This window comes from Lycium ferocissimum, chromosome 10 (genome assembly GCF_029784015.1).
Source record: "Lycium ferocissimum isolate CSIRO_LF1 chromosome 10, AGI_CSIRO_Lferr_CH_V1, whole genome shotgun sequence".
NCBI lineage: Eukaryota > Viridiplantae > Streptophyta > Magnoliopsida > Solanales > Solanaceae > Lycium > Lycium ferocissimum.
The window spans coordinates 24419488-24444521 of NC_081351.1; the positions used below are offsets into that span (position 1 = coordinate 24419488).

Genomic DNA, 25034 nt, shown 5'->3' on the forward strand with positions numbered 1-25034 from the left:
ATAAATAGATTAAAAATAGTATAACTTACAAAAACAACATATTAAAATGACATAGTTAAAAGACTAAAATTGCTCAGGAGTACATTTAAGAGATTATTTCAAATCTACCTATATATAACACATATTTTTTTCATTTATTAATTTAATTATACAGTTGTCCTTATATGACTCGTGAGTCGTGACTCCATCAAACTGTAACTGATCGAGATTTTATGGAACAAAGTCAAATATTCTTTCCATTAATAATCTGTTGGCTTCTTCTGGTTTTTCTTTACTTCAAATGTTAATACAAGTATCGGGCTTGTCTATATGCAATATAGGAATTACATGACTTGCAATTTTTGAGTTACATGACTTTCAATTTTTGATGTTGTAAGGACTCTTAACATTCAATGTTGTCCAGCAATATTTGACATTAATGTAAGAAGATTTATGCATGCTGCATTGTTTAATTCTTCAGTGTGAGGCAGATCTTCCAAGTGCCATAAACTTGAGAGTCCATGCAAAAGTGAAGGTAAAAAGAATGCATAAAACATTAAGATGTCACATTACTAAAACATTAAGATGTCACATTATCTGGATTCAAAATTTAGGCTCTGAATTAAATAAGGAGAAAACAGAAAAAATAAAATAAAATTGTGGGCTACCTCGTTTGAAATTAGGAAGGACATATAACGGCATGGAGAAAATATCTTTACCTTCAAAAATTAGAAAACCTCAAATGTCAAATCTCTCATTTTTCTGTTTGGTAACAAGGACCTCAAGTTTGATAATTGCAATACAAGTAAGGGTGACAAATGAGCGGATTAAATTAAACTTAAGCGGGTTATAATAGACTGAACCAATAAATATATCATTATCCAACCCTGGCCAAAGATGTACTAAATCAAACTGGAATATTGGGTCGTGATAGGATAGACCTATGTTATTTGGACTCCCCAAAAAATGTTGTTGCATCTGTGTCGGATCCTCCAAAAATACACTATTCTTGGAGGATCCAATATGCACCCATTGTCATTTTTGAAGAGTCGGAGCAATACAAGTTATTATTATATACACCATTGATGGCATTAACTGCTTTTCAGCAAGCTTCTTATTGTCAATACAGTAAGGGATGAAATAGATGGAACTGGGAGGCAAATACATTTACATCACTAAATACATCTTGCTATTCACATACTCAGTTAGATGAACTCTCTCAAAATACCATTTGAGCCAATTTCCAGAATAGTGTTGTCCGATGTAGGGTGATCTTTAACCTTTTCTTTCTCAAAACAATATACAGGGGCCTGCCATTTTGTATCCTCGAGAACTGCACCAACTTCGAAAGTCATTACGTGAATAGACCTTCCTGCAACACTAAACTTGTTACTCCTATAACACGAGCATCCTTTATAAAGAATATGGCAACAATGAGATTCAATCTTGCAACAACAAAGTTTTTGCATAAACAAAGCTTGTTGAAAGCAAAGGCAGAGACGAGATTTGAAGCTTATGGGTTTGAGATTCTAGTCTTCTTTAATTAATAGGTTTTAAATTATAATGTGTACGTATGCAATGATTTTTTAAAGACAAGTACACGGTTTAGACCAAAATTACTGGGTTCAACTGAACTTGTATCCTGTTTTCTAGCTCCGTCCCTGGCTGAAGGGCGAAGCAGGAAATATGTTGGATCAGCTAGGAAATAATAGAGTAGGAACAAAGAACGCAGGAACTTATCGGTGACAAAAAGAAAAGAGAGACAGAGAGAGAGGAAAAAGACTTGACTTTTCCAGAATGCCTTCGGTAGTTGTACATACACGAATTCCTTCAGAAAGCTAGTTGAGCTTTATAGGTTAGGATGTAAATACAAAAGTGACAAAGTAACAGATTAGATCTTACATCATTAGAAGTTTAGTGTAAAAAAATCAGTTTTCTTCAACCTGCGTTAGTCTTTATGTAGTTCGATCAAATGCAGATACTATTATATAGTCTGGTTAAACTTCTCCTTGTGACTAATCCATGAACTCATTGGCCTGTCAGATCATTTTTAGCTAAATGAAGCAATGAATTTATGGAATTTGATTATGATACTATATAGAGCTGATTGAGTTAAGATATCTCATTTTCCAGAATGAGATATCTGTATCGTATCGCACTTTGGTTCTGCGATCCTCCATTTATCTCATTTTCCAGAGACAAACTCCAATTTAGCAGTCACACAGTCGACCTCACCACCCATAGACTTCACACAAAATAATACTCCTGTTTCAAATTATGTGTCTTTCTTTTTCATACTTCGAAAAGCCTACACCACCAAATCTCTTCACAAACCCAACCAGGATCATCTAGGAGGGCGATATACCATTGAGACCCCTAATCCAAATTTAACGTTGAAGAAGGCTAGAATGCCAACATGCGTCTATTTTATTGAATTTTCCTGATAGTTCTCATTTTATCAAATAGTAAGTTGTCAATGATTGAGTTAAGATGGGCTAGCAGAAACGTTTCGTTCATATAAAGAAAGAGAATGTTTTAATTTTTCTTTATAATCATCTGTATCATATCCTCTTTAAATATGGGTAACTATATGATAAGTTCTAGGGTAGTTTTAAATCTTCTATCTCCATTTATCTCAATTTTATTTATACATATTATTTTGCTGGTGAAAGAGTTGAGTTAAACTTCACTCAATTTCATTCATAATGTTATAGCAGTCACACAGTCTAAAACCTCACCACCCATAGACTTCACTTATACAATATTTCAACCACATTTTCTACTATGTTTCAAATTATGTGTCTTTAGACACACTCAGAAAACCTTCACACAAAATAATACTTTTTTTTTTTTTTTTTTGGTAAATAAATGAATTTCATTAATACCAAAGTAATAGTTACAAAGCTAATAACAGGGCAGATCACCAAAAGGAAAATCTCAACTTACACAAACCCAACCAGCTATAAGATCATCTGGAAATAATGCGAAATAAACAGTTGCTAACAGCAATACAGCAAGCCAATCCTACTACAATAGCAAACTAAAAACAGCTAAGCAGGTCAATCCACTATTGATAAATGTTACTTACCCATTTTTCCGTATGCATTTTTTCAAAAATTTGAAAAAATATTATTTTTTCGAATAAGTGTTTGTTTATCAAATTTGCCTATTATTTCAACTTCAAACTTGAAATTTGGAATTGAAAAACAGTTTTTAGGAGTTTATTGAATTTTCCTGATAGTTCTCATTTTGGGAACGTTGTGCCAAACACTGAATGGGTAAGTCGTCAATGTAATGTACTGTATCTGCTGAGTTATGGGCTAGCAGAAATGAGGTAATAGTGGTCAACAAGCCCAAATTTCATATAAACAAAGAGAAGGTTCGGATTCAAAGTCATCTAGTGGCTGTTCTGTGTAGCTTGGAACTTGCTTTTTCTTCTTTGTTGGTTTCTCTTTAAATATGGGTAACTATATGATCATTTGGAGACTTGGAGTAGGAGTAGGGTTGTTCTAAATCTTCTATCTTCGAATAATCGAGCAGGGCAGTTGTTTCAACAATTTTATTTATATTGTCATATTGTTCTGTTAGTGAAAGAGTTAAACTTCATCAATTGAATAACAATGCAACTTCATTCGTGATATTATATTCATATTGTTATCCTACAAAGGGGGGAGTAGGGCAGTTATTCTAACAATCAGTTCTTTCTTACTTTCTCTGGTGCAATGATGAATTGAGAACAGAATACTCCATCTACATCCCTTATATTCTTCCTTGCAATATTTCACCCACATTTTCTACTATATTGAAGTTCAAATAGGCATAATCAGTGTCTTTTGAACAAAATCCATGAATCCTACTTTTAGAGACACTCAGAAAACCAACTACAACCTAAAATAGATTGCAGTGTGTATTTTTTTTTTTTTTTTTTTGGTAAATAAATAAATTTTATTAATACCAAAGTAATATTTACAAAAGGAAAAACCAGACTCAACTTACAAGGAGCCTAACTACACCTAACCAGCTATAAGAAAACAGCAAAACTAAACTGGAAATAATGCAAACAAACTAAACAGTTGCCAACAGCAATACAGCAAGCCAATCCGCTACTACAACAGCAAACTAAAAACAGCTAAGCAGGTCAATCCACTATTGATAAATGTTACTTACCCATTTTTCCGTATGCATTTTTTAAAAAATTTGAAAAAATATTTGGAGATTTTTTTCAAATAAGTGTTTGTTTATCAAATTTGCCTATTATTTCAACTTCAAACTTGAAATTTGAAAAACAGTTTTTAGGAGTTTTTCAACTGTTTTTTCATGTCCAAGCCAATTTCTACTCTCAAATACCCGTTTTCAACTTAACTTCAAATATTGCTTTTATCGAGGCCGAACAGCCTAATTGACTTGTTCCATTTTGATATTGCGTCCCCTTACTCCATGTGGTTTCATCCAGACACATTTGAACTCGGTCAAAACTAGTCTTTTAAACGTCTCAGACCATTGACCGGCCTTATGTGGCATTGATATGACTGACTTGGACGAAATGTGTGATATACACAGGCGCATAAGGGGCGTGAATTTGTTTAACAAGCACTGAAATTAGTGTGTTTCAACAACTATATGTGTCTGGATGAAACCCCATGGAGTAAGAGCCGGAATGTCAAAACGGAACAAGTACAAGTGTCAATTAAGCTACTCTGCATTTTTCAAATTTCAACCAATTCATATCCAAACAACCATTAAATGGAAGGCCCAGTACCAGTGTACTAGATACTATAATGAATATGAATGTTAGGAAAAAAGGGAGATTTACCAGTATAGAAAACCCAATGGACAGGTCTCTTGGTGACAACGTCTTCATAATACCAAATGAAATCGACCTTCTGCCATACATTACAGAGAAATCCGTCGAATGATTGCTGACCAAGGTAAGTAGCTCCGTCAAGCCAATTAGGTCGAAGAACCCCAACATCAATCAGCGAAGAACTACACTCCTTCTTATCATCGTCTAAAGTGTAGCGGAATACAGTGCCGTTGTTCCATTCAAGATCATAGAGAAGCTTACCTAAAAAGAAAACATAGCTAGAATTTTGAGTTTATGAGTTATGAATTCTAGAAAATCACAAGTTCTTGATAAACTATTTACATATATCCTGTTTGGCCAAAATTTCAAAACCAGCTTATTTTGAAAAGTGTTTTTTGTCAAAACTATTTTGTTTGACTAATCAATTTCAAATGCACTTTTACCAATATTAGAGCAGCACAAACCAATGTTTCTAAAGTGATTCTATCTTTTTAAATTTATGAGAAACAACTCTTGCAAACACTTAAGGGACCGTTTGGCCATGGATAATTTTCACTATTTTTCTGGAATTGTATTCCGGAATCATGTTATGATTTTCCGGAATTTGAAAAACTCCAAATACCTGTTTTTGCATTTTCCACTCCACATCACTCACAAAAATTTAACATTTTTCCAAATTGTCTTCATGTCCAACACAACTCTAGTTTCCAAATACCATTTTGCAACTGTTTTCCAAATACTACTGTTATCCAATTTCAGATTTTTTATGTCCAAACACCCACGTATTCTTCCCTAAAAGCTTTACCAAACACCTCAATTTTCTAAAGCAAGCACTTTTCGCTTCCAAAAAGTTCGGTCAAATAGGCTACAAATTAGATTTTCAAACATAAATATAGAGTTTGGGACAAAAATTTTGAGTTCTACCAGAATTGTAGGCAAAGTTATAGCTCCGCCACAGCTTACCTAGTTGGCTCTGTATAATATTGAAGTTGCAGCCATTGGTCCAATCGTACAAAAGGTCGATTAACTTTTGAAAAACAACTTCTGCTATTACTCAAAAGCACTTATTGTTCCCTAAAAGTTTTATCAAATACCTCAATTTTCTAAAACAAGCACTTTTGACATCCAAAAAGCTTGGCCAACCATACAATAAATAGATTTTCAAACATAAATATTGGATTTGAGACAAAATTTTCGAGTTCTACTGGATTCGTAGTCAAAGCTATAGCTCCACCCATGTGTATGCAAAACACTTTCTGCTATTACTTAAAAACACTTATTCTTCCCTAAAGTTTATCAAACACCTCAATTTTCTAAAACACACACTTTTGACATCCAAAAAGCTTGGCCAAACATACAATAAATAGATTTTCAAACATAAATACAGAGTTTGAAACAAAAATTTCGAATTCTACGCATGCATACGCAAAACAGTTTCTGCTATTACTCAAAAATACTTATTCTTCCCTAAAAGCTTCATCAAACACCTCAATTTTCTAAAATAAGCACTTTTGACTTTCCAAAAAGTTCGGTCAAACAGGCTATAAATAGATTTTTAACCATAAATACAGAATTTGAGACAAAATTTTCGAGTTCTACGCATGCATACGCAAAACAGTTTCTGCTATTACTCAAAAATACTTATTCTTCCCTAAAAGCTTCATCAAACACCTCAATTTTCTAAAATAAGCACTTTTGACTTTCCAAAAAGTTGTGATTTAAAAAATAAATCAAACAAAGGCTATAAATACATTTTTAACCATAAATACAGAATTTGAGACAAAATTTTCGAGTTCTACGCATGCATACGCAAAATAGTTTCTGCTATTACTCAAAAACACTCATTCTTCCCTAAAAGCTTCATCAAACACCTCAATTTTCTAAAATAAGCACTTTTCGCTTTCCAAAAAGTTCAATCAAACAAGCTATAAATAGATTTTTCATCATAAAATATAGGATTTTTGAGACAATTCTTTTGAGTTCTACTGAATTTACCTAACTGGTCCTGTATGATATTGAAATTGCGTCCATTAGTCCAATCATACCAAAGGTCAATTAAGCTTAATGATCCACTGTAATTAACAAATAGTAATGAGTGGAATTGGTGTGGCCAATTAGCTGGTTTTGGCACTGATTTTGCCAATGAGCAATTTGAAGAAGAAGAAGAAATAAGTATTGCTACAATTACAAGAAGTACACTCTTCATGCTCACTGAATTGGCCTTGCAATTGTCAATAGTGATTGTGACTGTTCTTTATATTATGAAAAGATAAGGTGAATTATTGGCATCTCCCATTATAGTTGACACAAATTGGCTCATAATTTTGATGGAGGGACACGTGGTAAGCTCTCAAATGACCCACCCTCAATTTTAAATAATCCATTGTTTTGAAAGTTAACTTATTCTAGTTATACTTTCTGTCTAAATATACCTTTCTTATTTTTACTTTCGATCTAAATATCCCTTTTTTATTTTACTTTGGTACAAATTTATCTTTAAATTTAATGGCAGTTTTAGTATTTTTTTTTCATCCCAAAGGTCATTAACTCTATATATGACACTTTTTTGTCCGCCACGTTGGGTATTTAATTAACTCGAAAGTTGTCTATGTAAATAAATACAACTTAAGTTTAATTAGTTTGTAACATATTGCCAAGCCAATTAAAACACGTTTTTTCAAAATTCTTTTATTGCAAGTTTGAACTAAATTTATGTCCAAACGCTAGCTAAAATAAAAAACTTTGGACTTTCAAAAAACTTGGTCATAATATCACCCACTAAGTATTCTTAGTGGTATTTAAAATGAAAAAAAAAAAAAAAAAAAACTCTTCATGATTTCTGCATTGGCCTTGCAATTGCAATGGCGATTGTGATTGTATAGATAAGACCCAGATTGATACACACAAACCACAAGAAAATGACAAAAATTGTTTGTTCCTTTGAAAGATAAGCTTAAAATAGTCTCATAAACATATATTGAGTTTTATTAGTTTTCGTTAAATATTTAATAATTTATATTCATTAAATATAATAAATTATTAGATGTTTACGTAATGTTCCTAATTACCATAAACTCATATTAAAATATCTCTAAAAGACTATGAAATGCAACATGAATATCACGTTCCAAAAATTTCTCTAAAGAGTTTCACGTGACAATACATGTGAAAAAGTTTGAGTCAATACATGCGAGATCATACCCAAAATTTTAGGTGTTAATAAAATTCACCTAAACTGCCATGAAGTTATTATACCAGATAGACTCATTTTTACGACTTTTTTTCTTCTCCTGCGCACCTTGCAGCAAGCTATCCTATACACTCTGCCACATATTCAACTGGTTGTTTTTATTTAATCTAAAAGAAGTTATAACAGGAGGGCGGAGGTATTTCAACATCTTGCATCATGAGTGAGATCAAATATGGATTGTTACACGTGTTAAGCTATGGTGCTAATTGACTAATTAATTTCGTAATTAAGTTAATTAAAAACATTTCAAATAGGACATATTTAGATCAGACATTTAATGACACAAACATACGCGAGCTTAAGTATTAACGAAAATACTCAAATTCAATTTTGTATTGTATTAATGATTGAACACCACCTTTTTTTTCATTATTCTTGGACTTGAAGGTCATATATAGAATAACATTTTGCCAAGTAAATATATCCTTCAACTTTACAATTAATATATATACTTCGTATAAAAAGAATGCATATGAGATATATTACACGATGGCAAATATACCCTTTTTGCTGCAAGTTCGTTAAAAAAAAAAAATCATTTAATGTGATTTAAAAAAATAAATCTGCCCATTTTTTTGAGTAGATTTATTTATCGAAAAAGGGCCAAATATACCCCTGTACTATTGGAAAAAAGCCAAATATACCCTTCGTTATACTTTTGATTCAAATATACCCCTACCGTTATTTTTTAGGTTCAAATATACCCCATTAATTATATTTTGGCACAGATATACTCCTTATTTTAAAGGAGGAACATTTATCATCCTCCTAGTGGTCCATTTTAAATTATACCCTAATTAATTAAAATTCAACGCATGATCCGATATCCAACTAAAAGATTCATACTGATAACCCGTTATTCCTTCTTTCCCTTGGCCAACTGAAAAAAACTCTGAAACACTTGTCGTTTACACCTTCTTACTCTCCAGTCAAATCTCAAATCCTTCCACCAGAAATCCCAAAATTAAACAAAACGTTTCCAAGAGTTGACTCCTTGACAATCATATATATCTTTTGTGAATTTCATTACTTGCTGCAATTCGTTTTATTAGGAAAAAAAAAAAAAAAACTAATTGAGAGACAGAGGACATAGATTAGACACAATAAGTTCTTCAATCAAATCAACTAGTGTATAGTAATATAATGTGATAACAAATGTTCTTATTCTCCAAAATCCCCAAATGGTTTGATCTGGCCAAAAATACATGACCGATTAATGACGTTTTTTTGAATTCAAATTTTTTTGAATTTTCAGCTTTTTTTTGAATGAGATTGGGATCTTTAAAGCCCATTTTTGCTTAAAAAAGAAAAATTAAAACTGATTTTAATTTTTATTAACGATTTTGTTATCCATGAAAATAACTTTATTTCAAAAAAAAGTTGATATACCCCAACTTATTTTTTTTCGCTTATAAGTTTATTTTATATAACCCATCCAAACGGGCTCAATGATTTTATTTAAAAAATAAGCTAAATAATTTTTTAAAAGGTACACTTGTACAATTTGTATAGCAACAGAAATATATATGCATTACTTTTTTAATAAAGGTTATATTAGCTCTAAATCGAAAAGTTGAGGGTATATTTGCACTTTTTCCCAAGACAGAAGATAAACATAAGGAAGAACTAGAAAAGTCTGTGAATGTACAATCCTACCCTCAAAGCCCTACTTAACATAACAGACCTTAAACGAACGGCCAAGATTAAAACTGTTCCACCAATCCAACGGCCCACAACATTCACAATTCCCTTTATAAACTTCGTTTTAAAACCCTAATAAACCATACCGCTTTTCAGCTGCCTCTATTCACTCTTCCTTAATTTCGCAAAAATGGTGAGTTTTCGCTATAACAATTCGAATTTACTTTTTTTTTTAATTTTTTTTTAATAATATTAATATGAGATTTTGCGTTAACATTGTTTGTTATAATTATAAGTTAAAGTTGTATTTGGACATATATATATATTTTTCACTGTTAATAAGTTATAAATTTTGTGCTGAAACGTCTACTGGGATAAACTATTTACGCCACATAGCCGATATTTTGAGTTTGTTACCAGTTTAGCCAATTTTTGTGTGTAAACAATTTTTATACGCTTTTGATACATTATGTATAGTACTGTATAATATTGTATGATATTGTATATTAGGCTATGTGGCGTAATAATGTATGTCGGGCTGTATATTTTTGAAAATTTCCCTTCCAAAAGGAAAAATTATGCTCTATCTATGTCTACTGGGAGAAACTATTTACGCCACATAGCCGACATTTTGAGTTTGTTACCGGTTTAGCCAATTTTTGTGTATAAACAATTTTGCTTGAAAGTTAAACTATATCATTTAAAATTTACTTCTCTGTTCTTCAAATTAATTTCAGAATTTTGCTTCAACATTAGCTGTAATAATTTGAAGTTAAGTTGTGTTTGGACATATATTTCGCTGTTAAAATGTTCAAAGTTTTGTGCTGGAAAAAGCTAAGTTGTTGGAAAATTACGCTGGGATAAACTATTTACGCTACATAGCCCAAATTTGAGTTTGTTACCCTGTTTACCCATATTTGTGTATAAACACCTGTTATATACACTATGTATAATGCTTTCCAGCAAGTATAACGTTGTAATATGGCTACGCGGCGTAATATTCTATGTTGGTCTATATATGTTTCAAGATTTCCCTGTTTTTGGAAAATTACACTCGTATGTTTATGGGGAAAATTATTTACGCCACGTAGCCCAAATTTGAGTTTGTTACCCGGTTTAGCCCATATTTGTGTATAAACACTTTTCATACACTTATGCAAGGTTTACATTATGTATAATGTTGTATAATATTGTATATAGGGCTATGTGCCATAATATTTTATGTTGGGCTGTATATTCTTGAAAATTTTCCCCTTATAATTAGAAGTCAAAATTGTGTTTGGGCAAATATATATGTCACTGTTAAAAAAGTTTGAAGTTTTGTGCTGAAAAAAACTGATTGAAACCAGCTTTTCAAATTTTGAGAACTCAACAATTTCCTTCTGAAATAACTATATCGATTCGAATTTTGTTCTATGTTCTTTATATTAATTTCAAATTTTGCTTTAACATTTTTTTGTTATAATTGGGTTTTTAAGGTTCTTCCAAATGATGTCGACTTGTTGAACCCTTCAGCCGAGCATGAGAAGAGAAAGCACAAGCTCAAACGTTTGGTTCAATCTCCTGACTCTTTCTTCATGGTAAAAATGATTCTTCAATGCGTTTATATACTTTGAAATCATGTATTTGTCTTTTGAATTATTGAAATTGATGTGCAATTTGTTTATTTTTCTGTACTCTAGGACGTCAAGTGCCAGGGTTGCTTTAACATGTAAGTTCTGTTTTTCCTGTTGCTCATTTTTCTTAGTTGTCGTTTGGACATGAATTGATAGAGATTTGAAAAAAGTAGTATTTAAAGTTAAGTTGAAAAACAGTATTTGGGAGTTGAAGTTGTGATTTGATGACATTTTGAGTTATTAAAAAGTTGAATTTTGTGCTTTAAAAACTGGTCAAAACCAATTTTTCAGATTTGTAGAACTCGTGTTAAATAATTAATGTCCGCCTTTAGTGTTTGATGTTTGAACAAATATATGTGCAGAACGACGGTGTTCAGTCACTCGCAGACAGTGGTGGTATGCGGGAACTGCCAGACAGTGTTGTGCCAGCCGACTGGTGGGCGTGCAAGACTCACTGAAGGTTGTTCTTTCAGGAGAAAGGGAGACTAAGTGCTTTTAGAGTTGAAGTGAAAGTGAAAAGTTTATATGGGAAACAAAGTCAGTTTTGGTGTATCCTGTTTTTGTTTATGATCTCTTAAGAACAAGGATTTTGAGTCTTCAATGGCTGATGATGTTTTGTTTTCAATTAAATTGGGTTTCACGCTTGGATTTTGAATTTTGCTATATATTAGTTGTTCTATGTGGTGATTCCTGAAATTCTCCATCAAATTCTTGAACTCTTATGCTCGCTGTTTGAACTCCACTATGAGTCTGCTAATCTTGTTAGCATCGTTTTTTTGGGTCTGGAGACGGCATCTTCTCCAGCATGTTTTGTACAGCTGCTATGATTGGATTTTAGAAGATTTGTTATAATAGTCTAACTAGGCGTTATAAGGTTATGTATCATCTACCAAATTGGAGTTTGCTCAATTAGCAAAAGTCGATGTCTTGTTTGAAGTTACAAGCTCGGGACTTGTGCCAAACGATTTATGTTTGATATTTAAGTGGATAAGGGTTAAGTGGATAAGGGTAAAGGAATGTGGCATTAGAAGGATTTCTTGTTATATCATCTACAACCATGAATTCAATCTATGCAGAACTGTCCTTCACTCTTACACTTTGTTTGCAATGGAAATAAAAGAAAGGAAAGGCTATGGTATTGTGCTTCCTGCCGATCTAAGAAGATGTAGGGATGTTACCTTTTATAAGATCATTTGATTGATAGTAATTATGTTTTCGAAATGAAATTTGTGATTATTTATGTGATTGTAAAGACGTTTTCAAGATCAAGTTTGTGATTCGTGGAAATTACTATATTGTTTCGCTTGCAAGTATAATACACTGTACCAAAAGTGAAGACCAGTATTTAGAACATTGTGACAAGTTGAAGCAAATCAGTAAACGCGATGATCTAGCTATTATGCAGATTAAAATGTTATTCTTGTTGTAACTTGAGTTGTTTAAGGTGTGATTGAATGGCTTATTGACAGGCTGTTTTTGATCTACATACGTCAACATTAGTTTAACCATTATCTTTTAAGCACGACAATGACAAAAAGGAGATGACAATTAGACCTGAGGCTAATGTCTTTAGCAGAGGGTAAATAGATATGTCATCACCCGCTACCCATAATTGACGTTCTTTAACATCGTAGTGCTGACTTAAGCCAGCCCAAAAAGCACTCGTAATATGGCATACATTGTCCTTTAGACCATGCCCGGTTTTCCTCAGAAGAGACCTCACACCTTACATGTAGCTTACTTATCTATTTAGCTACTAAACTAATGTGTAACTTGCGTCATCAAAATTCATGGGCTATTTGGAAATTCACGGTGTGCCATCCACACCATCCAAGTTTTAATGGCCACTAAAGCCGACGGAGTTCTTTGTGTATGCATCTTCAACGTTATGGATAAAGGTAGCAACCCAGCCCCTAAACCAGCAAAGGAACTGATCCAGGCCCTTGCCATCACCGCTATACTTGTCTCATCAAAAGGCCTTACACCATTAAGGGTATTCTTACCCCTTATATGTAGCTCCAGTTACCAATGTAGGACTTCGTCCGCACACCTAACAAAAAGTTCAAGAAGGACTAAGGTTCTGTCAACTTTGACAAATATCAATCAATATATACAATCATTACAAATTACAGAACCATTTAGGAAGGCTCATATACATACATTTTAGCAATTCTAAGTAGCAATACATTTTTTTTTATGTTACATTTTCAAAAACAAAAAATACATTTTGGCAATTCACTTCAAAAGTCTCGGGCCCGAGTTAGAGTACATCCACGATGTTATGGTCTCCACAAGCATATTCAAGTCCTTCGAACTCCCAGAGTTAAGAATAATAGAGTCTACACTACCAAGTGTATTTCCTACTTCCTTTGTGACACTTTCCCATGGTGTTCCCGCAGTCAAATTTGCCAATAGCTCGCTGCTCCTATTAACAGCGTCTGTCATTCCTGGAGGAACATCTGGCAGAGCCTGAAAGTAGGAAAAACGGTAAGATATAGCACATTGCTTCAACCTCTGAGAAAATGCACTATTTGTAGCACAAATTGGACATGCATAAATCTGCCAGCAGTGTCTCCTTCCGTTCCGTCCCAATAATGTGATGCACTTTGACTGCCATGGACTTTAAGAAAGAAGGAAAAACTTTTGAAACTTTATGTTTTAAAATAAGCATTTGATATATTTTTACTATAAATTATCTCATTAAGGGTAAATTGAGAAGTTTAAAGTTAAATTGCTTCTAAATATAGAAAAGTACCGTTCTTCTGGGAGAGTCTAGAAAGGAAATTGGATCACATAAAATCAGAGTATTAGAATCAGAAACTAGGTGAGATGGGAGTTTCATTTCAGAGTTCCATAGTTTAGGGGGAACCTGCTGTAGAGGAAGCGCATGATCTCCGGGAATAGTGCGGATAGACATATCCAGCATTGAGCTGATGGCAGAACCTGAGCTGAGCACCTGAGCTAGTGTTGAAGTTTCGTCGATTGTATCATCTTTGAACTTCACTAAGAGATTCCTCGAAATCCCATAGTAGGACCTTATCTGTAATATACATTAGATAAGAAGGTAAACATAATTTTGGACAATGAAAATATACATTTTGTTTAAGCTACTCTGTCCCATTCTCTACAGCATAATTGCTACGTATTTTTTTTTTTGAAAAGTAAATTATAAAAATTGCAAAATCTATTCCAAATCGCGCCAAAAATCAGACCTGCCATTCTTTTTGGAATGGGGGAATTTTGTTGTAATATACACAAGGCAATTGAGTTATGTAAAGTCTGATATGCTGCATACATAACATTTTTAAGTGAGCAGAGAACTACTAACATTTGTATAGCACATATCTGACAGGGATAGAATACCAAAGCATGAAATTTCCACATATTTAGAGGACTATACAAATTTGATATCTTATGATATTTTACTCGTATATAGTGTTGTATACCCTGAATTAACAAATAAAAACTCCAATAAACATAATAAATTATGTCTACACATGCAAAAACACACATCCATCAGTTATATGAAATTCAACATCATAATCTACTTTCAAGTCACCCAAGATCATAATAAATTTAAGAAAGCATCCAAAATACATTATCACATGAAATGCTACTAATCTAAATATCTAAATCAAGCTCTTGAAATTATTTATCTCATGCATAGTGATTAAATTATTATCCAGTGCATAACTTTTGCAACACCAATTGACTCAGAGAGGAAGAAGTAATCTATACTTAGGAGCCAGGCTGCATAGCATCAAAATAATCAACTCATACCAGAGGAGAAAGGATATGTATTTGTTCCGCATTTGCATAGTAGTAATTGAATTGGTCATACAAATAAACACTACATGGGTTCTGCCAGTAAATAGCAACAAAGTAAACTAAGATGTTCATGCCAGTTAATGAGCACTAAGATCTTAAAAATTTCCATACCAGCCTCTGAGTTTCTTCTGGTCTTGGAGTAAAGTTTTCTTTTCCATTAATCAAGTCCGTGTACAGAGAAGTCAGTTGCTCAACCAGTGGAAAAACTTGCTTCGCAATTGAGGGGCTAAGGTTCTCTATTTGCTTCATAGTCATCTCTGCCTGCAGATATAGAACACATGAGCGGAGTAAAAGAAGGTATCCTCTTATTCAGTTCCATGTGAAAGTTCATGAGAAAGTGACATAATGTTTGCACCTACATAACCAACATTTAATACCTATGCCTAGCACTACAGCATCCCATCAAAAAGTGAAGGTCAACCAATTAGGAAAGGTGAGCAGAACATTCAAGTCAGCTCAGTTCAGCAAAGCAAAATAATTCAGATAAAAAATCAATTGGGTAGCATTAAGAGTTCAAAGAAGAGGATACGAAGGTTAGGCAATTCCTTTCACCTCTTCTACTGTTTTGTGCTCCTCTGAGAAGGAGAGTAATTGAAGATGCTTTGAATGAAAAGTTGTATCTGTCCTTATGTAGTATAATCTCGAGTGTATATGAAGTAGACACAATGTTTGCACCTACATAACCAACATTTAATGCCTATGCCAAGCACTACAGCATCCCACCAAAAAGTGAAGGTCAACCAATTAGGAAAGGTGAGCAGAACATTCAAGTCAGCTCAGTTCAGCAAAACAAAATAATTCAGATAAAAAATCAATTGGGCAGCATTAAGAGTTCAAAGAAGAGGATACGAAGGTTAGGCAATTCCTTTCACCTCTTCTACTGTTTTATGCTCCTCTGAGAAGGAGAGTAATTGAAGATGCTTTGAATGAAAAGTTGTATCTGTCCTTATGTAGTATAATCTCGAGTGTATATGAAGTAGCACACACTTTGAATTCCTAATCAGTACAGCAATAACTAGGAAAAGTTTTGGCACAACTTTTGTCCTCTCCCAGCATTATTATTATCAGTGGTAGCAATATCAGCCCAAAATGACTAACCTGCCCAATCCACCCGCAATAAAACAATAGTCAACTCACCTGTTCAAAATATGGGTTCGTACGGATTAAGATGGGTTGAGACGGATTGGGTTATAATGTTTCCATTTTCATTACTAATCCGAATAAAAGCTTCTTTATGCTTCCTGGGTCATGAAAGTTACCGGACTTCAATTTTCTCGGGCCTGTACTCTCCCTTCCCCCCCATCGCTCTCCCCTTCGGATATAGCCTGCCTATCTCTCTCAATGTCCCTCTTGTGCACTCAGCAGGGGAGACACAGAAGAAAACCTTCCAGTTGTCGGCACAGGAAAACTCACAATTTTCAGAAATCAATTTTTTGACGAGGATCCAATTTTTGTTGGCCTGCTCAATCGATTTTTGAGTCATTTCATTTTATGATTTGGGGCTGTTCCATAAATCTTGATTCAACATTTGCCAAGTTCTCAACATGGCAGACCAGGATTATGCGTTTCAGCAAATAAGTGCTGGTGCGAGTGCCATCAATAAGCACTTTTCCAAGATACAGTTAAGTAGACATGGATATAAGTTGGATGTCAAATTCTAGTAACAAAGTCTATTATCGTTTTTTGTTTTGAGCAATCACACAATTACGTAGAGGAAATTTTACTACTCTTGGCATCCATTCGTCTGACGACTAAATTGGTCAAAAATGGTCTTGATCCAACCCGTTTATCCAGGAAAAAGAACATCTATAGTGTCACATGTGAAAGTCATCTAACAAGAATATTCAACAGAAGCTTGTAGTTGGTGAATTGAGCTACATACCCCAAGACGAATGGTTGGTGATGATGTGATCTGCGATAAAACTGGTCCAAAATTTTGCATCACTGGAACAAGAACAGATGAGAACAATGGCATTGCAAGGCTGGCATCCTGCGAAAACAAAGCAATAGGAAACTTTTTAAACAGTTCCAATAAGTATATGCTTAAGATGATGATGGGAGGCCGCCTGGCTTCTGGACACAAATATATTATTGTGCACATTAAAATGCTCAGCAACGGAAACTCCTAGTGGTATAACAGGAGTAGACCTAAAACATATACACGTATTGCTGTTTTCACTTGCATGAATAGCTACAGGAGAACTATAAAAGCAGTAATTTGGATTTATTTTTATAAGGTAAACAATTTTATTAATGATAGGGAGACCCCCATATAACAAGCCGTATACCCCAAAAAAAAAAAAAAAAAGAGAACCTAAAATATGGTTCTCCACAAAGGAAACCCAATAAAAGCAGTAACTTGGATATCAAACCTCGGTTCTTAGATTAAGATCTTAGCAGGAAGCCCTCAACGAACAATATTTCAGAAAACCATGTCAAACTTGGGAAGTGTTCATAACTACAATTTGCAAGTCTACTTGCCATAGCATTATTGTAAGCACCATGGACTAACAAAGAGGGCAGAGAGGATGGGCACAAAAACCATGACAAAGTAATAAATGTGCAGGAAAAACATTTAACAACAACAAAGACATGTAGACATGTATATATATATATTTTACATTGTGCTCACATTCATAAGATGAACTACAGGGAAATCATACTATAAGCATAGATTTAGCAGCTAGAATCTTCAGTAGTAGTCCATTGGTAGTTACAAGGTTACGTTTATGATATCCACACTATAGCCATCAGAACATAAATTCATGCAGTCGACCATTGGCCAATATGAGTCGGAAAACTCTCTTGAACACCTTAAGCTGATCTCTGAAGTGAGAGAAAGAGCACCAAAAGAACTGTCTCCAAAGTTTCCCTCACAGCCTATATTTTTGGGACACTTCCCCATAATTTTTTTTTTTTTAAACCTCTACATATCTACCTCTCCTAAGCTTCCTGTATTTGTCATACATAGATATCCCCTGATAGCTCATTAAATATGAGAGAAAGAGTTTGGTTCAACCAATTAAAAAATTCTTCATATCTAGTTCCATAAAGTACACTATTTTCCTTTATGAGGTTTGGAATTTAAATGGGAACCACGGACAATGCTGATTCATTTAGCCAAGACCAACTTGTTTGGGACTAAGGAGTAAATGTTATTGTATGAGTTTTGAATTCAGAAGTTCAAACTAAGGACAAGGTTCCAACTAATCAAACATGAGAGAATTGCAGCTATTTCGCCTATCTATGATAAGCTAACTAAAAGCAAACTAAACATAAGCTTCCAACTCTTCCCTCAATGCAACTAAAGCACAACGAACTCCGAAGAAGCCTCATCTCACTCAGGATGGATGACTCTACAATCATGTAACGGGGTTGAGGATAATTCACACATTTCAGGATGTTATACCTAGGTTTAGTCTTAAAGCTAGAAATTAGATAAAGGGTGTCACAGGAAAAAATAATTTTGACCGGTAAAGATTATTCCTGCAATTCTGAAGAGACGTACAATTATCCCATATCACTGATAAACATGCAGCAACTTGATCAGCCTGAGCTTATGAAGCTGAATCTAATTTGATATGTTGCTTGTATATTCTACCCTATCCCACCAACCAAAAAAGAGATGAAAAAAGAACAAGATAAACAAATGAAAGCAAAAGGTGGGAAATAAAGCTTGAATACGTCAATTCCATTTGTATCTGGCTTTGCATCCCTAAAACTGATTTTAAAGTTGTACGAGTTCAGGATAAAACTGAAAATAAATCCATCGAGTACCATGTTGTTGAAAGCCATCAATACATTCCCACTTCTTTTCACAGCATACCTTGATCCTGATATCAAGCATCAATGTGTCAAACACCGTGGACCAAGTTGACCAAATTTGCCTCTATGTAATAATATTACTGAGAATACTTTAACTAACCAATCAAAAGGTGAATTACAGATCCCAAAGAGTGTCCAATGCCAAATACAGGAAGGTCTTCTACCTGTATCACTAATGGACATTCATAAGAAACAAAGCATGATAAAACAATCTCATCTTAGGCAAACGCTGAAACTCACTCTATCTTGGAGAAATCTAAGGCACCTATCAAACTTAAACTGCACTTCATCTGCAATGTAGAAATGGTCAAATCCACTAGCATAAGGTGTAGCAATCACCAAGACATCCCTGTTCTCACAATGTAATAAAAGTAAGTTGTAGCAACCAAGAACATATTCCCATCTCACAATGTAAATAAAATTAACCACTATATTTACCCCACTTAACAGATGAGACAAAAAAGGGACAAGAATTATAGACTCAGATATTAGCAGGCTATAAAACCGCTGGAACAGGCATCTGGTAGTCTAATACAACTAGTAGCACAAAACCTTTGCTTCTTATGTCTGATTAAACAGTTGGAAATCCCTTTACCAAACTACTAAAGTAAAACATGACCACTTAAATTATAATAGCGGCCGGCATGGGCTATAAAATGATACTGCTGGAACGGACATCAGGTAGTCTAATACAACTGGTAGAACACACAGCTTTGCTTCTTAAGTAACAGTTGGAAATCCCTTTACCAAACTACAGAAGTAAAACATGTAGTATATACTACAGTTAGCACCTTAACTAGCAGAGGATAAAGTTCATGTAGTATATACTGCAACGGGAAAGTGGATAGTCATTACTGAAGTCTGAAGAGATCTAGCAAGATACTATTGAAAAAGTGGACCTCTGCTCATGCTTACTGAAAATCTGAGAGGTCAACCTTCAAGCGTTAAATACAGCCTATGAGGGAATGGGAATAAATATATAGTACTGTCACCCCATTGGTACAGTGATTAGTTAAAGTCTTTTACTTCTCTTTTCCTGCTTATAAGTAATGCAAAAAAGAGAGAAAAACTAACTATACATCAGAATGATTCCAAGGTGCACATATGTCACAAGTATAATAAAGAAGCAATGCTGCTTTCAAATAATAAGCACACAATTTTGACTCAAGCATCAAGATCAAACCACTCACTTTTCTCTGAGGCGCTCCAGGAACAGACGGTAAGAAAGCTGAGGAGCAGCACCAACAAAAACACCTCCAACAAAATGTACAACTAACTTTGGCTTTGAGGTTTTCGGTTGCAATACCCATGCTCCCTGGAATAGCAGAGTGAGTCGATTTCATTGATAGTTCATCAAAGCATTGCTACAATTATATAGAATGTGGATATGTGAGCTACCCTCAGTTTCCTTCTGAAGCAACTTACTGTCTTATTAACTGTTGAGTCATAATAGAGATTGTATCCACGTCGGTTCCCGACACCCATTATAATGACTCAACATATATATTGATCCAACATTAAGTTGTTTAAAAGTTACAATCCAAAAAATGGTTTAAGATACTCAGATTTGGAAAATTAGGGAAAGGGATAAAGGAAGCAAGATTCATATCAATATGCACTTGTAACTTTACACAAAAAGGAAAGAAATTTTCTTGTTTCAATTCTTCTGAAACTACAGCACGTTTTTAGGGAATTCCTTTAGTAACCTCGATTTCATCCCAGTCCTCTGAACTTCCCCAACCTTGAGATTGCTTCACCGTCTCTGTAAGTACTCTGTGAATAAACATGAGCAATAGTTACGTCTAGGTTTAATGAGCAAAAATGACACTGTTTAACTGACAACGCTTAATCAAGAATCACTAGTCTTGTGATTAGAACTCCAAATTCACAACCATATATGGTCGGGATAATTGACAATTATGGATAGATTAGATTAGACAAATACGACAATTCATAGTGATGAATTTATACCTTCAGGTTAGCTAAAAATGTAAGTTCAACAGTCTCCCCACATTCCATCACCGAGATTACAATTATACATATCCAATTATTGGTATAGTAACTCGTTCCATTTCTAAAAATTATTCCTAATTTAACTTTTTTCTTTGATAATCCTGATATCGGGGTCATCTTGCGCACAACTCGACTAATTCTACGTGGCACCTGCTGCTTCCCGCCAGCACAGATACCGGGTAACTCTATCCACCATGGCTCGACTAATTCCACGGGATACCTGCTACCTCCTACAAGCATAGGTAGCATAGATACCAGATAACTATATCCACCAAAGCTCAACTAATTCCGCAGGGTTTATCTGCTACCTCTCACCACACCTAGTATTTGGAATTAAATTTGAGACCTCATGATTATCAACCCACTTTATTAACCACTAGGACATAACCTTGGGTGCTCCATGCTTATATTAACTAAACTAGTCACACTTTGCATATTAATTTTGATCACTGCTTTTTCTTTTTTCCGATAGTACTAACCCCCAATGTTACACCTCAACCAACCAAAGGCAAATTACACCTTTTAAAACACTTCCCGATACTCAAACTGAATCCAAGAAGGAAAAAGGTGTAATTTGCCTTTGTTTGGTTGAGGAATAACAACGGGGGTTAGTATTATCTGAAAGAACAGTGATCAAAATTAACACACAAAGTTTTTGATATGCAAATATGTAAAACAAGTTTTTGCATGTCTTATAAATATTCTGAATTGTCAATTATAGTGACTTATAGTACCTTTTACATAGTTTCCAAATATGTAAATTTTATTTCAAAAACTTTAAAGATTCCATGTTCAAATTCACGGTCAAAATTGAAAAATTTGACTCTCAAAATACGAATTGTGGCACATAAATTGAGACAGAGAGAGTGTTAGTTTAGTTAATAGAAGCACCCAAGGGTGTGGCACAGTGATCAATAGAGTGGATAAATCAAACTACTTAACTTCCACAAAGTTGGAGGTCCTAACAGGCAACAACAACATACCCAGCGAAATCCCACATTTTTCTGGGGAGGGTAAAGTGTACGCAGACCTTACCAGTGGCGAAATCATTATTTTCACTAAGGGGGTTCAAAATATGAGAGGTTCAACATCTACTATATATATACATAAAAATAATTTTAACGATGTATAAACAGTGTAATTTTCCGCTGATGAAACCTTCCTCCCTCCATCCCTGGTTCCGAAAGACCCTTGGCTCAAGAGAAAATATGATCAGAGTGAAAATAGTGGCTTATTAGCTTTCTATGATTTTTTTTGGGGGGGGGGGGGGGGGGGGGGGGGGGGGGGGTTTCTAGTTGAAATAAGCTTCAAGGATACAACTTTTTCTATTTCTCTGCAAAATAAGCATATGGGGGTGTGGGGTTTGGGGGGGGTGGGGTGGGTGGGGGTGGTTTCCAGTTGAAATAAGCTTCAAGAATACAACTTTTTCTATTTCTCTGCAAAATAAGCATATGGGGGTGTGGGGTTTGGGGGTGGGGTGGAGTGGGGGTGGTTTCCAGTTGAAATAAGCTTCAAGAATACAACTTTTTCTATTCTCTCTGCAAAATAAGCATATGGGGGTGTGGGGTTTGGGGGTGAGGTGGCGTGGGGTGGGGGTGGTTTCTAGTTGAAATAAGCTTCAACAAAGACTCTTGGCTCAAGAGAAAACACGATAAAAAAAGTCAGATAAGTACAAGCAATTCAAAGTAGTAAAAAGCCATGATAAAGGTTCTACAATAATACTCACAGACCTTTCAATATCTCTATAAAGTTGGATTCCAGTACTTGTTGTTTCCGGTTGAGTATTGTTACTACCACTTTCAGTATTTTTCAGGTCACATCTGATTCTGTTTGATTTTCGATTTTTGGCATGGAAACGGATACTGTGATTGTGTAATATAGTAGAATTAGAGTAGAAGGAAATCGGCGAACAGCGAAAATTCGCCTTAGGAAGAGTTACGCAGTTCATTTTACAAGTTGAAAGTAGAAAGAAATGATGAATACGCAACCGTGCTCTTCTTTACCTCTCTGTTTGGGTGGATTTTATATATTACTCCCTCCATTCATTCTTACAGGTCTAATATTCTAAAAATAAATTTTTATTTTTTTTTACATATCAAGATAAGATAATTTTTTTTAAAAAAATTTAGTCATAGTATTAAATACTAACTTCAAATTATTTTTTATATCTAATAAAAATATGCACCAATTAATATGAATATATTGATAAATTGTGCACTTTATTTATTACTCCTCCCGTTCACTTTTACTTATTCAGTATTCTAAAAATGGATTTTCACTTTTACTTGTCAATTTTAGCATATGAAGAGAAGACAAGTTATTATTTTCTGTTTTACCCATAGTATTAATTACTTACTATAAATCATTTTTCAAATCAATAAAATATGCATCAATTAATGTGGGTACATTGGTAAATTATGAACTTCATTTATTATTTCTTAAACAGCGTGAAAAGTCTAAAGTGGACAAGTAAAAGTGAACGGAGAGAGTATTTCTTAAGAGTGTGCATAGGTAAAAGTGGACAATTAAAAGCGAACGGAGGGAGTATTTCATAATATATTTATTATATTATATTGTAGTGTATTTCATAATAGTTTTGATAAATCTAACTTTTAGGATAGATTTTTTCGGGTGAATTGATTAAATGATCCTCTAAAAAATATAACATATCGCCTCTCTGTTATTTCAGAATTACTCGTGTATACAAAGGGTCATATACCTATATTCATTTTTGTAAAGACCCCTTTTAACTAATTTCCTCTCTGTGATTATATAGTGGCACACATCAACAATTTGAAGCATAAACCTGTAAGATAAATTAGTTACTGAGTAGAACTACCGTAAAAATGCGGGAAAAAGATAAAAGATATGATTATTAGATACTCACTTCGTCTCAATTTATGTGATACCATTTGATTTGACACGAAGTTTAAGGAAGAAATGAGACTTTTGAAATTTTGTGTTTCAGAATAAGCCTTAGATATTTGTGTGACCCTAATATCACATGAAGATAAATTATTTCTAAATATAGAGAGATGACATTCTTTTTGGGACAAACTAAAAACGAAAGTGTGTCACATAAATTGAGACCTATGGAGTAGGAGTAATAATTAAAGATAAAATGAGGAAAATAAATAAGATAACAACACGATCACACTAAATCGGCCGTTACACAAAATGACACGTTTCGTCCTTACATAACAATGAATTTAAAAATACGATACAATAAAATTTGAGAATAATCAAAACAAACATTATATTTAAACTAACAATACAATACAATGCAATACAGGTGGTGACAACCATCCAAACAAGTTGTTATTAAGCAGTTACGTGGGATAAGTAACAACCGGTAACTGTTACCAGGCATATTGGCGGGTCGGGTACGTGTTCTATTAGAATGGGCTTAAAGTCAACTCCCCTACTTTGTGATTTTGTTAATCATCCTTTAATTATTATTGGCTGAAAATATCACAATCTCATAAATGTGTCACTAAAATTCATTTAGACACTCAAATTAAGACATTAGCATTAGAACATATACAAAGTTTTCCTATTAAACACTTTCGCCTAAAAAGTTTTAGAGAAACTTTTGTGCGTGTTCCCAAAGTCTGAGAATCACGACTTATTTGAGTTAATGCGTATAATTGAAGGACATGATGACATATTGTAAGTGGACAATTTATTTACGTAATAAGCAGCGAAAACACACATAAACTTTTTTCAAAATCAAAAGCGTTTAATAGGTAACACTTTATCATGTGCCTTGGTTGTTCTTCCTTTTGCTTAAACATGTGGGATAAGTAACAACCAATAACTATTGAACAGGCATATTTGGCGGCTCGGGTATGGATTCTGTACCAATGGGTTTATAGTCAAGTCACCTAACTTTGGTAAAAATAACGCAAGCTTGTCACTTTTGGGGCATGTAAAGGAAATATAGTCACCGGTTGAAATGTAGTTGAGAATTATTATTTGAATTGTTGAATAAAATTATCCACAAGTTAAGGTGTCCTAAAATTCACACAAACTTTTTGTAAGTTTCGAGCCGTAGTCATGTTTGTTTGTTGAGTTTGTA

At 34.0% G+C, this 25034-nt stretch overlaps 3 protein-coding genes across 3 annotated transcripts; 1 reads left to right on the forward strand and 2 right to left on the reverse strand.

Moving 5' to 3' along the window:
- Nucleotides 1–1028: 1028 nt before the first annotated feature.
- On the reverse strand, nt 1029–7054 carry LOC132032919 (uncharacterized protein At4g14100-like). Its single transcript, XM_059422723.1, has 3 exons — nt 6779–7054; nt 4793–5044; nt 1029–1351 (listed from the first exon to the last, which is right to left on the reverse strand). The coding sequence occupies exons 1-3, from the start codon at nt 6987–6989 to the stop codon at nt 1185–1187; spliced, it is 630 nt and encodes a 209-aa protein (XP_059278706.1). The 5' UTR covers nt 6990–7054; the 3' UTR covers nt 1029–1184.
- A 2723-nt stretch (nt 7055–9777) lies between these two features.
- On the forward strand, nt 9778–11986 carry LOC132032920 (small ribosomal subunit protein eS27y-like). Its single transcript, XM_059422724.1, has 4 exons — nt 9778–9867; nt 11153–11254; nt 11357–11385; nt 11653–11986. The coding sequence occupies exons 1-4, from the start codon at nt 9865–9867 to the stop codon at nt 11777–11779; spliced, it is 261 nt and encodes an 86-aa protein (XP_059278707.1). The 5' UTR covers nt 9778–9864; the 3' UTR covers nt 11780–11986.
- Nucleotides 11987–13357: 1371 nt separating this feature from the next.
- Nucleotides 13358–22963, reverse strand: LOC132032921 (uncharacterized). Its single transcript, XM_059422725.1, has 10 exons — nt 22687–22963; nt 20650–20716; nt 20134–20258; nt 19184–19292; nt 19044–19107; nt 18896–18951; nt 17001–17108; nt 15230–15379; nt 14160–14330; nt 13358–13759 (listed from the first exon to the last, which is right to left on the reverse strand). The coding sequence occupies exons 1-10, from the start codon at nt 22902–22904 to the stop codon at nt 13526–13528; spliced, it is 1302 nt and encodes a 433-aa protein (XP_059278708.1). The 5' UTR covers nt 22905–22963; the 3' UTR covers nt 13358–13525.
- Between the last annotated feature and the right edge of the window lie 2071 nt (nt 22964–25034).